Consider the following 13,889-nt stretch of genomic DNA (forward strand, 5'->3'; position numbering starts at 1 on the left):
ACTTTAGAGCCCCTGTGTTAGAAGCTGCTACTCTATAAATCTTCTTGTCCAGAAGTGCAAGGACAACTCTTGCCAAACAAGCCAAGAAGGCCCTCTTCGGCACGTTCTGCCCCCGGCTCCTTTCTCAGGCTCCTGGAGCTCTGCCATGAGAGCACAGAGCCCTCACTACTGTGATGCTGGGAGATCTGAGGAGATCTGCCGGCCACTTGGACGACAGAGGGCCCTGCAGCCCCTGACCGACTCACAAAGGTCTTGCAGGCAGCTTGGACTTTTTCAGGCTAGAGTCTGCTTTGCCAGGAGATTTGATAAATGAAGACTGTGTGAGCAAGGCCACGCTAAAGGGGGAAAGCGCACCATTTTCTGTCAAAGGAAAAAACAATTCCATGACTTGAATAAACGACGTAAATCAAGCAGTATGCCTCTGCTCACCATGGGGATGGCCAAGGTTTGGGGGCAGTGAAGCCTCACATCCTGGCACTTCAAAATCTTTCCCAGCAAGCTCTCTGGCTTCTGAGAATTTGCCAGGCATGGCTCTCAGAGTTTCAAGCATTTCTTGGGAGCCAAAAGGTTTAGAAACTTGGTGGTGGCTTTTAATTCTGAGATTCTTGAGAAAGGTGAATTCTGTGCCCACTACCATATTCTGTGCATGCATGGAATTGTACATCCAAAATGCATGGGAAAGGGGTTGAGCTTTCCAGTAGGGATGTGCACAAATCATTTTTTTTTATTTGATTTGTACCCACATCAAATCACTCCTGGTTTGTTCTGTGTCCAAATCTGTCCCCCCGAATCACCCCAGATTTGAATTGAATTGGATTGGATTGGATTTGGATTCAGATTGATTTGGCCCACTTATAAAGGCCCTAGGGGCACCAAATTTGGTTAGTGGGTAGGTCCCCATGGTTGCCACCTACCACCCAAATTTCAAAGCAATGGGGTACTTGATTGGTTTTTAATGATTTTATTTTTCGGTTTTACTGATTTTGTAAGTGTTTAGATTATTTGGTGTCTTCATTGCACACCTTCATTTCTTCTGTTTATTTTGACCCCACTGCTTTGCGGGTGGGGGTTGGAAATTAGTGGCATCTCATGAGCGAACTACCCCTCAACCTGCAAGCACTCAGTTTATATTTTAGAAATGTTTGAGGTGTTTAGACTCTTTGTTGTGTAATGTATCCTCATGGGGATTCATTATGAGGAAAGGTTATAAGACACCAAAGAGTCTAAACACTTGAAAAAATTCCTAGAACATAAACTGAGTAGTACCCCATTGCCTTGCGGGTAGAAGGGGAGTGTAGTTGGCACTTTTCAAAGAGAGTCAAAATGAATAGAAGAAATGAAGGTGTGTAATGAATCCTCATAGGGATTCATTGAGAAAAAGGTATTATACACCAAAGAATCCAAACACTTGAAAAATAGTGGCCACACATTTTGCTCCACAACTCCACTTCCACAAGGGCTAGAGCTTAGCTTTTTTTCTTTTTTCTTTTTTTAATGAAAGCTGGGAATCTGGGGAAATTAATAGGAGGAATCCAAATCTCGATTCGATTTGAAACTGGCATGATTCAATTTGTATCCGAATCTAGCCAATGGACCACAGGGCTGATTTGTTCAGTCTCCAAATCACCCGAATCAGCTAGATTTGGGTATAAATCGATTTGTACCCAGATCGATTCTCACATCTCTACTTTCCAGCCCTTAGTAGGTCATAAGTTGAGGCATCAGAATAGAAACTGCAAAATATTATGATTGATTTTTTGAATATATTTATATTCCACTGCTAACAACGTACCCAAGCTGCTAGCAAAATATGGCCCAATAAGCATTTAAAGTGCATTGCATCACAAAATATAATTCTAAATAGCAGCAATTAAAGCAGCAGAAAGGACCAAACAATTGCAAGCAGCAATGACACAGATTCAAAACCCCATGCTTTGTTTATTTTTATTTTTTTACTTCCTCAAAATGATTTTGAATCCGGTAAGGTTATTTGCTGCCACAGTTATTGCCCCATGCCATCCAGCTGTGATCTTTACTCCTGCGTGTTAGAAGGTTAGGGGGCTGCTTTGTAGAATCGAAACCACAAGGCAAGGAGATCAGGGCAACACTGCTGGATGCAGGAGGAGCCAGCAGCTTGGCAGGAACACCGTTGAGGTTGTGCTTCAGACTTGAACAGGTCAGCAGGTATCCGCATAAGCTGACAGAGCCTTGCCGAGGTCATTGTCCTAGGTGCCCTTGGGGCCGATTGGTCATCTCATTGTCCTCATGCTGCAGACTGACTCCCTCTTCCCAGGGGTCACCACCCACACATCTGCACACCTTGAATACTGCCCAAAAAAATCCTGAAGGAAGAGGTGCTTTTAACTCCACCTTAGCCAGGACTTCTCTGATTAGTGGTACATCTTGGCGCTCTATGACTTGCCTTATCCTGGAATTTTACAGCTGCCCTGAATATTTTTGCTTGAGCTGTGAGCAGGGAATGGCTTGAGCTTCAGTTGAGATGCCGTATGAAATCAGTGAGAAGTTTTGTCTTTCAGGGAGTCATTGAGAAAATAACCTGTGAAGTCATTTAGTAGGGCTGTAAAAAACAACAACATGCCACTTCCTGGGCTGGACCATTCAGTAGTTGAGAGCAAGGACCGAAACACTCATGCCCAAGCCCTGCACCTATTTCTGCTCAGATTTGTGGGCACCAAGTAGTGTTCAGGCCCCAGTCCACCAGAGGCCTGGGTTTCCCCCATCGCTCAACTGGCCTCCCTGTGAACTGGCTTCTGCAGCCTGCACCGGGATGCAGAATCAACTTTCGGAGGCCACGGGAAGCTTCAGCCAGAGACTCCATGGCAGGGAACAGCAGCAAGCAGCCACTTGATGACTTAGAGGCTTGGCTTTTTTCTCCCTTAATGCTAGAACCCTTGAGTGGTTATGAAAGAAGAAAGCAAATTTAAGCTAGACATCAGGAGGGTTTTCCTAACTGCAAGAGCTGTCCGACAATGGAACAATCTGCTTTCTGCTGTGTTAGGCTCTCCTAACACAGATTTTCAGACAGAAGTGGGACAGGCATTTGTCAGGGATGATTCCTGAACCAAGCGTGGGGGTGGGACTAGAAGACCTCAGAGGTCCCTTCCAGCTCTAACTTTCTTTCATTTTAATTGGTAGATTAATTGGTTTTAACTGACAGATTAATCAAGTAAAACTTTAGTTGATGATACAGTCTGGCCAATTGTAATCAACGGGCCACAGGCGAAGGACATGGCATCTGCATTTTGATTGTCTCTTGGTTTTGGTGTGTTGCTAGATCAAGAGATGAATAAGATGATCTTAACAAACACCTTCCCTTCAAACAAGGATTGATAGCTTTTGCATATGAAAGTGACAGCTACTGTACACTTCTTCTTTCTGTATCTCTTAAAAGGCACCTCTATCAAGGTTTTTGTAATTTAGAAATGTATTTAAGTTGAATTGTTTGATTTAGTTGAAGACGAGTGATTGTTCAACCCAAAATTATCTCATCCATTCCCCAACCAAATAAAAAAAACCCTTTTAATGGACACACTAAATTATCAAAAGGGGGCAAGGGCTGTCAGAGTCCCAAATATTTTTCAATTCTATCTATCTAGCTATCTATCTCTCTACATTTTATATCCCGCTCTTCCTCCAAGGAGCCCAGAGTGGTGCTAATTTGCAAATTAGGCTGATCACATGGATGCAAATTAGCTGTGTCCCCCCCCCCGCCCGTCTCAGGACAGCTCTGTCATGTCCCCTGCTGCCCCTCGCAGTGCGGAGAAGGTGACCCGCCCCTACTTGGACAGAATAAAGCAGATATCTCTCTGTGTCGGCCCAGAATAGAAGAGGACATGCTCGCTCTGTCTGAGGCTCTTCTGGCAGGAGGGGGCCTCTCTGTCTTGGCTGACTGACTTCCCGCCACTCAAATCCGTCCGCACCAGACACGTCCCCGTCGTCTCTGTACCCCCACACTTTCCCCCATGCAGGGGTTCCTCCTTTGGGCTGCAGCCCTGTCTCTGAGGTCTGGACTTGAGAGGTGAGGCCGGAGAACTCTCAAGGCCGAGGAAGCCTGGCTGGAAAGCCCCCCAAGCCCTTGGGTGGGGCAGCTGTCGTTCCAAAGCCGTGCATCAGCCAAAAGGTGCCCTCGCTTTGGAGGGCTGCAGAGGCTGCTGAGAGGCTCTCGGCTCCGGTCCCAGGCGAGGCGAGGCGAGGCGGAGGAGAGGAAGGGCTTAAGCCGCAGCTGGCTTCCCCCCACCACCCAGCCCTGCCACTCAGCCCCCAGCTGAGCTCCAGAAAAATCCACCCTGGCCTGGCTGCCTCTGGCCCCCTCCTGCACTGCCTCAGCGGACACCCACTTCCGGCTTCGACCGCCACGCCTCCCAAGACTGGGCCCTGGGCCCTTTTCACCTGGCAGCAGCCTCAGGGCTCCTCTGATGTCCCCTCCGGTGACCGTCCCCTGATGGGGCCATTGGCTCCTCAGCTTCAGCTCCGTTTCCCCTGCCCCCCACCCCCCACCGCGACCTCTGAGGCCTTGTGCAGCCACATGAGGTGGGGGAGAAGTGGATGGAGTGGGGCTATCCATCCAGCACAGGACCCCACACACTTCAGAAGGCCTGTGGTAACCTCTAGGCTAGCCCGGGGGCGGTTGGACTACAACTCCCATCATCCCCAGCCACCAGGGCCTTGGGCTGTTGTGGCAGGGACTATTGGGAGTGGTCGTCCTGACAGCGTCTGGGGACCCAAGGTAGAGAACCCGTATGCTAGCCGGTGCTGGAGCATCGAAGCCCCCCACCCCACCCCACCCCACCCCTTGAGAGCAACACATTTGTTGCCCATCAGCATTCCGGGGGGCTCTGGGGTTCTGTCTGAAACCAAGACATCCACTGGCAGGATGGATGCATCCCTGGCGAGTTGCAGCCCACTCCAAACTTCCTCCGTTTTGCTGCCTGTCTTCACTCTGGCCCATCTGCGAAATGAGAGCAAGGATGCCCAGCCGCCTAGTGGGGGTGTGGAGATGGATGAGGCCAGGAACTGCGCCGCTCGGATGCTCTGTCTGGATTGGGACCTTGTGTCCCTCCGCTCTTGGGTCTGGCTTTGTCCCGCTGCAGGGGGCATTTCTTTTCACAAGGGAGCAAAGAGCGGATCATGGGTCCCTTGGCTTGCTGACCCTCTGCCAGACCTCCTTGGCCAGCTCCTTGTCTGGAGAGGGTCCCCCTTCCGCCCCCAAGCTCCCGGAAGAGGGACAGTTGGGAGACCCCTGGCAGCCACCTTGACTCCTGCTCTGTTTTGTTTTGTTCACTTCCCCAGCCTGGAGCCTTGGAGGGGAAGTGGATTTCAGTCCAAATACAGGGCTTCTCCGTGCCGACTGCAGTCGATAATCAGACTGCTACGTCTTTTCCTCACAACGGCCCTGTTGGGTAGCTGAGGCCACCAGAGGGTGACTCATTTGCCCCAGGGCCACCGACTGAGCTCTGTGGCTGAGGAAGGGCTTTCAGGGTGGGTCTTGGGTGGCCAAACTCATCACTCCAGCCTTAGCGCTACCAGGGCACCCACGGGTTAACCCCCGATTCCAGCTCTTCCTCAGCCGTGGGGTCACTGGGAGGACTTGGACAAAGATCAGCGTTGCCACCTCACTTTCCTGTCTGTCAAATGGGACTGGGAGTGGCCTACTGCACAGGGGGGTTGTGCAGCGAAGCAGCTAAAGAGATGTGGTTGTCTCCCCTGCGCTGTACGGAGAGTGCCAGGCACTGTGAGCCAGTGTGGTGTAGTGGTTAGAGTGCTGGACTAGGACCGGGGAGACCCGAGTTCAAATCCCCATTCAGCCATAAAAGTAGCTGGGTGACTCTGGGCCAGTCGCTTCTCTCTCAGCCTAACCTACTTCACAGGGTTGTTGTGAGGAGAAACTCAAGTATGTAGTACACCGCTCTGGGCTCCATGGAGGAAGAGCGGGATATAAATGTAATAGTAATAATAATAAATGGGAGTGAATCCCCACTGATTCCAGTGAGACTTCCAGTGGTTAACATGCATAGCTCTGGGATGCCTGTGGTGATGGTTCTTAAGAGTTTAGGGCAGGGGTTCTCCAGCTTGGGTCCCCCGATGTTGGACTACAACTCCCAACATCCCCAGCCACATTGGCCGGGCATGACGGACGTTGCAGTCCTCTCTGGGGACCCAGGCTTGAGAACCCTGCTTTGGGGGGTGCCCGGGCAGCACCAGCTCAACTTGGAGAGGGCTGGGGGAGGCCTTCTGGCTGCATAAGTCCTGCGGCGGGGGGGGGAGGCAGGAACGCCCCGCGGCGGCAGCAGCTCCTCTCTATATTGGGCCCTTGGGAGTCCTCTGGGGCGCCCCCAGCCCTGCCTTGTATGGCAGCACTTTGGGGCGGCTGCAGCTACCAGCGGCCTCTCCAGAGTTAGGCAGGGTGACAGAATGAACTTGGAATGCCCCCCCCCCCAGCTCCCACCCCCTCTGTGCCAAGGAGGTGCAAAATACTTCCTGGCTCCTTTTAGGTAGGAATGTGAGAGGTGGGAGGAGGAGGAGGAGGAGGAGGAGGAGGAGGAGGAGGAGGCCGCAGAGAGGAGCTCTGTGTGGTCCCACAAGGGCCGCCCAATCCCCCTTCCGGGGAAGGAGACAGGAGCGGCTCGCAGTCTCTCTGTCTTGATTAGTGCTGCCGACAGAGATGTCAAACATGATGAAACATCACATTAGCCGGATTTGCTCAGAGGTGTGAGCCTTGGGGGTGGGCAAGGACTCGAGCCACTGTGGGGGGAGAGGGGGGGTGTTCCCTGCTTGATTGGAGCCCCAGCCGAGTCCTGAAGCTCAGGCCAGGAGCTTGTGAAGCTGCACTGTGGGGGGGGGCCCTCTGGGAATGTGCAGAGTGTTTTCTCAAGGCCATTAAATGGCTGTCACAAATCTTCGTACATGAGATTAAGGAGATACATGGGTATGGTGTGCAGGATATCATGAGATCTAGCACCTTCTGTTTTATGAGCTGAGCACAGAAGTTGCTCCTGGTAACTTGAGGTTTAGGTTACTCACTTGCCCTCGGGCTGGAGAGGGAAGAGGAAGGAAAGGTGTACAATTAGGGCATAAAGTCATGAATGAATGAATGAATGAATCTTGCTCTTCTCCCAGTAAGCTACATGTTTCTCCCCCCCCCCACCCACACACACACTCTCTCTCTTGTCCTCACAACAACCCTGTGAGGCTGGGAAGCGTGACTGGCCCAAGGTCACACCATAAGAATCATGGTTGAACCTGGGTCTCCCGAGTCCTTGTCTGGCAGTCTGACCACTGCATCACGATCACACTCCCTTTCTGGATAGTATGCCAATAACCTCTCCTGAAAATGTGCCCGGTCAGTTTTTAAAACGGCGCTTTGCTAATGGGCATCCAAGTGGCTTTTGCTTCTGCCTGGCTGATCAGCCCTGGCCCCAACAAGGGCAAAGGCTGTAAGGAGGCTCCGTGGAGAGCACCAGGTCTCCTCGAGAGGAAGAGCCACCCAGGACAGGAATGGCCAGCCCCAGCCCTGCCGCTCTTTGGGGGGCTGCAGTGCAGCTCCCATCATCCACATCAAAGTACAGCTGAGGGTGATGGGACTTGTAGTCCCTCGGGTGGGCCACTGCCCCAGAGGGTCCCACTTCTTGCATGGGTGGCAGCTTGCTCAGGGCGGTGCTCTCCGCTCATCTTTGAAGTGCTGGTCTGGAGACTGGGAGGAGGAGGGCTGAAGGGCGAGTGTTCTCCAGGTCTGGCTTTTGTTGCAGGGCGGGGGACGCCACCGGGAGGCAGTGTCCCCTCTCACAGGGATTCCCAGATCTTGTGGACTACCACTCCCAGGATCCCCAAGCAAAAGCCATTGCAGCTGGGGATTCTGGGAGTTGTAGTCAGCAACATCTGGGAATCCCTGTGAGAGGGGACACTGCCCATGGGCTGCCCTGAAACGGTCCTTTTTGATCGTCCGACAGTATGACGAATTGTGTGACAGATCGCGAAACAAATTGTCTGATCATGCCGCAAAAAATAATAATCTCAAGTTTGCACGCACACCTCGCCAAATTTGTATTTTCTTAAAACCCCCAACCCACCTGCTGAAAGGCCGATCACTTATCTCCTGGTATCGTGTGCAGTGCTGTGCAGAAGCCTGCCTATGGTCTCTTAGATGTTGCTAAGTCAGTCACCACACTGGACACAGCTGCAGGTTGTAAGAAAAGTACTCTTTTTCAGCAAACCGCCCCCGCAAATACTGGAATACTAGCACCAGACTACATTGGAGGATTATAGCAGCTCCAGCTCCCCCCCCCCCCACTATGTGGGGCCAATAGCAGTGGACTGTGTGTGTGCATCTGCCTTGGGCAGGGCTCATTTTAAAAATGTTTAACCATTCAAATAATGTGCTTGCTTCACATTAAATAGGATCTGAGTCAAAAGCATGAATGCCTGTCCTTTGGATTATTATTATTTATTTTAATTTTTGGTGGCTTATTCACACCTATCCCAAAACCTTGGAATTCTTTGTTCTGATGAGCTGTGTCATTTTGCCCCATGGGGGGGGGGCTTGTATCAAAAGTAGCTAGGCAGTCTCCTCTCTAGGCAATGCAGTTGTCAGTCTAGGTTGCCTCCCCCACCCCACCCCCCGCACTGTTTCCCCCCACACCCCACTTTGGGCGTTTTCTCCGTTTCTTTCCTCCCTGAGTGATCCCAGTCGATTGGGATGTAAATTGCCCAGAGACCCAAGTTGAGGTGGTGTATAAATGCATACAATCAGTCAATAGAATTGAGCTATGTGCTGTTGTCGCAAATAAAGCCCATGGGAGCGAGGTCATTGAACCGATCAGATGTGTGGTCCTAGCCAACAAGGCCCCACTTGGACAGTTCCTGAGCTCTTTTACTCATCCCCCCCCCTCTATTCTGACTGCATCTAATGGCATCCAGGGGATGCCCCTGTGTCTGCGTCCTCTTCTTGAGTAGGCCTACAGGGAGGGAGACCCCGGATGACTAGGTGGACACTTCTCTGCCACTTCTGGACTTTGGCCCCGATTCATTGTCACCATTGTTCCTGGGGGTGATGGGGGTCTGGAACTGGGGCAGTCAACCAGAAGGGGGATGCCAGACCCCTCAGAACCCCATCCCCTCAGGAGGATCATCCACAGGGGCTATGGTCACTGTGGGGTCCCAATCCATGCCAGAGGCCCCCACAGGGGCCGCTACTTCCTCCTCCATGGAGGGCGCCTCTGTAGGGTCTCGTGTCTGGTTGGGTTCTGACCCTTCTGGCTCTACTTTCGCCCACGGAGGGCTTAACTCTGCCAAGTCCTACCCCTGCTGCAGACTCGCCGTGTCTCTTGGACAAGTCCGTGTGTGTCAGCCTCAATTTTGCATTTTCAGGGCAACAGTGGCCAACCTCACAAGGTTGTTGAGAAGGGGAAAATAGACTGTGAAATGTTTTCCAAATTAAAAGTGCTCTCACCTGTTGGTGGCGCCCCCCACCCACCACCCACCCTTGTGCCCTCAGTGGTGCTGGTGGGTGTTTCTGAGCTCCATCCAGGTAGGCTGTGGTCCCTCGTCCCCTCAGGGAATGGATCCATCTCTCCCAGCTTCCCCCCTTTGTGTAATATTTACCTGCTAATGATGGGATTAACCCTGCTAATCCAAATGCGCTTTGCAGAATCCGGCTGTATCTCCCACTAGCATAAACAGTTCTTCATGAGCTGAGTTTTTAATTTCTCTCTTTCTCTCTTAGGCTCAAGGAAGAGGAGGAGGAGACCCCAGGCCCTTCAGGCACAGAGCATGGAGCCCCCCTTTGGAGCCAGAAGGCCCCCTTGCAAACCAGCAAGCTGACCAAGCTGCCCTCCTTCATCTCTCTCCAGTCGCCTCCCACCTCTCCGGTGGAGGAAGAGCCCCAGCCTGCCAGAGACAGGAGCATGGAGGAAGCAGGTACCCAGGCGACTGACTTGGTGCGCTCACCTCTGTCTGTTTCTGGGCTTCCCTCTTCTCTGGGAGGCCAAGGTATCTTCCCACAGGATTCCCGCCCGGAGAGTTCATTTGCCAGACTTTGCTGGATCACACAACCCTGACATAAGGTGCAATGAAAGTCCTTTCAGGGAAGTGATTAGTTGGGAGTTGAAGTGGAAAGGAGGGGCAGGAGGGATCATTTGCACAAGATGGTTTTCCTATCCCAGGAAAGAAGCTAGGATGTCCGCGTGGTGTGTGTGTGTGTGTCTGCATGTATGTTGGAGTGGGGGGAGCTCCTCCTCCATGATATAACCAAGGGGGCGCTTGCTTTGTCCTAGAGATTGAGGCTTGATTGAACAACACTGTCTCAGCCCAAGAGTCTTTTGTTGGTGTATATACATTTAAGGAGGCCCACTCAGTTTCTTAATACCTTCATTTTCTTATTTCATTGTACCACAGAGAATTAACTCTTCCGAAAAATTTAAGACTCAGAAATACAAACCTTCAACTGATTCAGGAAAAATGTGGGCTAGAAAACAAATGGAGGGGAGGGATTCTGGCATCATCTCATTTCTACAGGAATGGAAGCGGAATCCCACCAGAGATCAGTGCTTCCTGGGCTCTGCCCCATTCAGTCCAAGCCTGGCCTTCCTGCTCCCACCCTCTCTAGGGGCAGGTTTCCCTTCCTAATTCCTTCGGCTCTTGGGTGGTTCCACTTCCACAAGGTCTCCTCTGTCCATCAGCCCTTCCTTACAAAATACAGTCCTTACCACCTGGAGCCCTTGGGGTATGGCAGACTGTCATTCAAAATGGAGAGTGTGGAGCCTGCTCTGAGGCAGAGAAGTTCTGAAGCTCCTCAGCATTGCCCACTCCTGCTACTGGCCTCTGTGTTTTTCCGGCCTGTTCCTTTCCGTTAGGCTCCCTCCTTCAAGTGCATTTAGCAGACCCATAGGTGAGGTGCTCTGTAGGAATGCTTATGGTCCCTCCCCATTGGACACGCAAGACAAGGCAGAAAGAGGAATTGGGGACTGACCAGCTGGCAATATAGTCCAGGGGCTTCCAGATGTTGTTGGACCTGGGGCCAAAGGATGGGAACCTTTTGGCCCTTGTGGCTGGGGATGATGGGAGTTGTAGTCTCAACAGTGTCTGGGGATCCATGATTGGGAACCCCTGTTCTACAGGAGCAAGATTTCCCTCTGGAATTGGGGATGGAGCAACTCTGGTGTAAATGGGAGAACAGAACCGATGTGGCACCATGCCAACTGATGGCCTTTCAGAGAGGACCAGGGCCTCCTCATTAAAGCCTCTTTCTCCTCCACGGTGGAGCCACACACCTGCCTTTCCCTCGGCCCGTTCTTCCCTTGCCGCCACGCCAGTTCCTTTGGACCTCCACAGCAAGGCAGGGGAAGAGGCTCTTGGACCCCTTGCTCTCCTAGCTGGTTTTCTCCTGCAACCAAAATGGAGCAAACAATCCACAATTTGTGAAAGCTGGTGGGGAAAGTGCCACCGAGAGTATAACAGCCATCGGCTTGCCTTAATTCTTGTCGTTTGTGTGTCAGTGGAAGGTGAAGCTGTGCCAGTGGGAGAGGGCGTGAGAGAGACTGCACAGAGAGCGGCTCGTTCAGCCGGAAGCTTGACTTCTGCTTTAAAGCAAACAAGCAAGAGAGCAGGTTTCTAGCCCTTAAGGCCATTTGTGGGGGACTGGCTTGTGCAGACAATGCCTGATAAAAATTTCAGCAGCCTGTGGATTCTGAGTGGAAGTGTGATCAAATAAGGGCACACTTGTTAATTTGCACAATGTATTTCGGGTTACAACATTTCACTTCCATTGGTCTGAATTGGGATCATCTGGTCTCCATCATACTTTTTGTTAATGTGCAGAGTAGTCATATGAAAAGAAAAGGCGGACGGGGCGGCAGGGGGGAGACCAAATCCTGCTGGATCTGGTCAAAGGTCCCTCTAGTCCAGCATCCTCTTTCCCCCAGTGGCTTGCTCAGCAGTCCCAGGGAGCTCTCCAGCAGAGCCTGGAAACAGCAGCAGCCCTTTTTCCTCGGAGATCTCTCGTTCCGAGGTACACTGCTTCTGTTTATGGAGGCCCCATTCGGTTCCCCTGGCTATTTGCCTTTGTGTACCTAGTGCTGGGCCTGCTTGCTTTGCTCAGTGACCAGCACTGTGAGCCTCAGAGCGGCCTGCTCCGTTCCCTTCCTGCCCGCCTGCAGTGCCTCAGCCCCAGGCAGTTCTGTTGGCCCCTGGGAGTTGTCGCCTTGCACAGCAGGAGCTCGTGCGAGAGCCACCGTTGGCTCTCTGTCTGTCTCCTCTCCCGAAGGCTTCAAACCCTTCACCTTCTTCTGATCCAGGCTGGCTGCAGTGAGGGCCGGAGCAAAGCCTCCTGCTGCCTCCCTAATCGGCCGCAGGTCAGGCACCGTTCCCGATTTCACCTTCCAGCTAAATCGCTTGCGCCAGAGCGCATGGTCCTCCCCATGCTAATTGCAACTGAGTGCACCAACGCGGGCCCTTCCAATCGAGTGCTAATTTAATTAGAAAGCACCCATTTTAGTTAATTTGTTCGAGAAGATCACTGTAGGCTCCTGGAGAGAACAGATGTTCCCCTCTCCCCCGATGAACATTCTGGGGTTTGTAAATGACTCCACTCAGCCTTGTTTAGGAGAGAAAAGAGGATTTTATGGTGGCAAACGACCCTTTCTGTAAACATTTTACAGCTCTCTGCACGTTTGAGTGAGGATAAACCCCGGGCAACTCGGCGGGCTGCAAATTTGCGACCATACGGCTATCATTTTATTGTCATATTTCACGGTCGTAACGTTAATGGAAGATGCTCGCTCCAGTCTTTTTTAACAGCTCCACTGAGCACGCTCAAAACACTTTCGCTTTGGAAAATTCATTGGAATACAGCGCTTCTGGTTTTGTTTACCGCTCCCATTTCTGCAGGATGAGCTTTCCAAGCCCACCTTCCCCTCCCCAAAACACACACCTGTGTAACGCCCACAAGCCCTACCTGGAGCTGTCACATGGTGGTTAAGAACAGAAGAATAGCCCTGCTGGATCAGGCCCAAGGAGGCCCATCTAGTCCACCATCCTGTTTCACACAGTGCCCACCAGATGCTTCCGAGATGCCCACAGGCAGGAGTTGAAAGGGGCATGCCCCCTCCCTCCTGCAGTCACTCCCCTGCAACTGGTACTCAGAGGCATCCTACCTCTGAGGCTGGAGGTGGCCTATAGCCCTCCGACTAGCAGCCAGTGATAGACCTCTCTTCCATGAAATTGTCCAAACCCCTCTTAAAGCCATCCAGGTTGTTGGCTGTCACCACATCTTGTGGCAGAGAATTCCATAGATTAATTCTTGTAGTAGGGAATTCTATAGACTAATTATCCATTTTGTTGGTGGGGGGAGACTTTCTTTTGCCATTTCTTGGCAATCAGTTTTAGGGGTGTGCATGAATGGTTCCTGCAGAACTGGTTCGCAGGTTCAGTCGTGGACCAAACTGGTTCTGCATGATGAGCGGCCAGGCAGGGGTGGCGAGAGATGCATAGAACTGCTTACCCTGCTGGCATGGCTGCCAGCACCGCCACTGGCCACCCCCAGCACGCTCCTCTCTCCTTTTTATCAAGCCACCAGAGGCCAGTGGCTTCGGGCGTTCAGTGGCAGCTGCAACTGTGCAGGCAGTGTAAGCCCCTCTTTACATCTCTTGCTGCCCCTTAACTCCTGAAGGGTCCCCCCTCCTTATAAAGGAAAATCCTTACTGGATTCTGCTTTTCAGGTATATCCCCTGAACTGGCTCAGCCCAGTTCTGTGGCCAAACCGGGTCGGGTCGGTTTGGATCCGGTTCAGATTCGGACCAAACTGGCCAAACCGGGTCCATGGACATAATCAGTTTCATGGGATGACCCCTGCTTCTGGTTTTATACAAGAGGGAGGA

The 13,889-nt window shown here is 51.9% G+C and overlaps 1 protein-coding gene across 2 annotated transcripts in view; it reads left to right on the forward strand.

The window, feature by feature from the left end:
- Positions 1 to 13,889, forward strand: part of ZC3H3 (zinc finger CCCH-type containing 3) — a 379,413-nt gene that overhangs the window by 336,021 nt on the left and 29,503 nt on the right. For both annotated transcript variants that reach the window (XM_053250211.1, XM_053250209.1), the window contains one exon: positions 9,740 to 9,933. In XM_053250211.1, the coding sequence (XP_053106186.1) occupies positions 9,740 to 9,933 (194 nt within the window). The remainder of the gene's footprint in view (positions 1 to 9,739; positions 9,934 to 13,889) is intronic.

The sequence above is a fragment of the Hemicordylus capensis genome, chromosome 4 (assembly GCF_027244095.1).
Source record: "Hemicordylus capensis ecotype Gifberg chromosome 4, rHemCap1.1.pri, whole genome shotgun sequence".
Classification (NCBI taxonomy): domain Eukaryota; kingdom Metazoa; phylum Chordata; class Lepidosauria; order Squamata; family Cordylidae; genus Hemicordylus; species Hemicordylus capensis.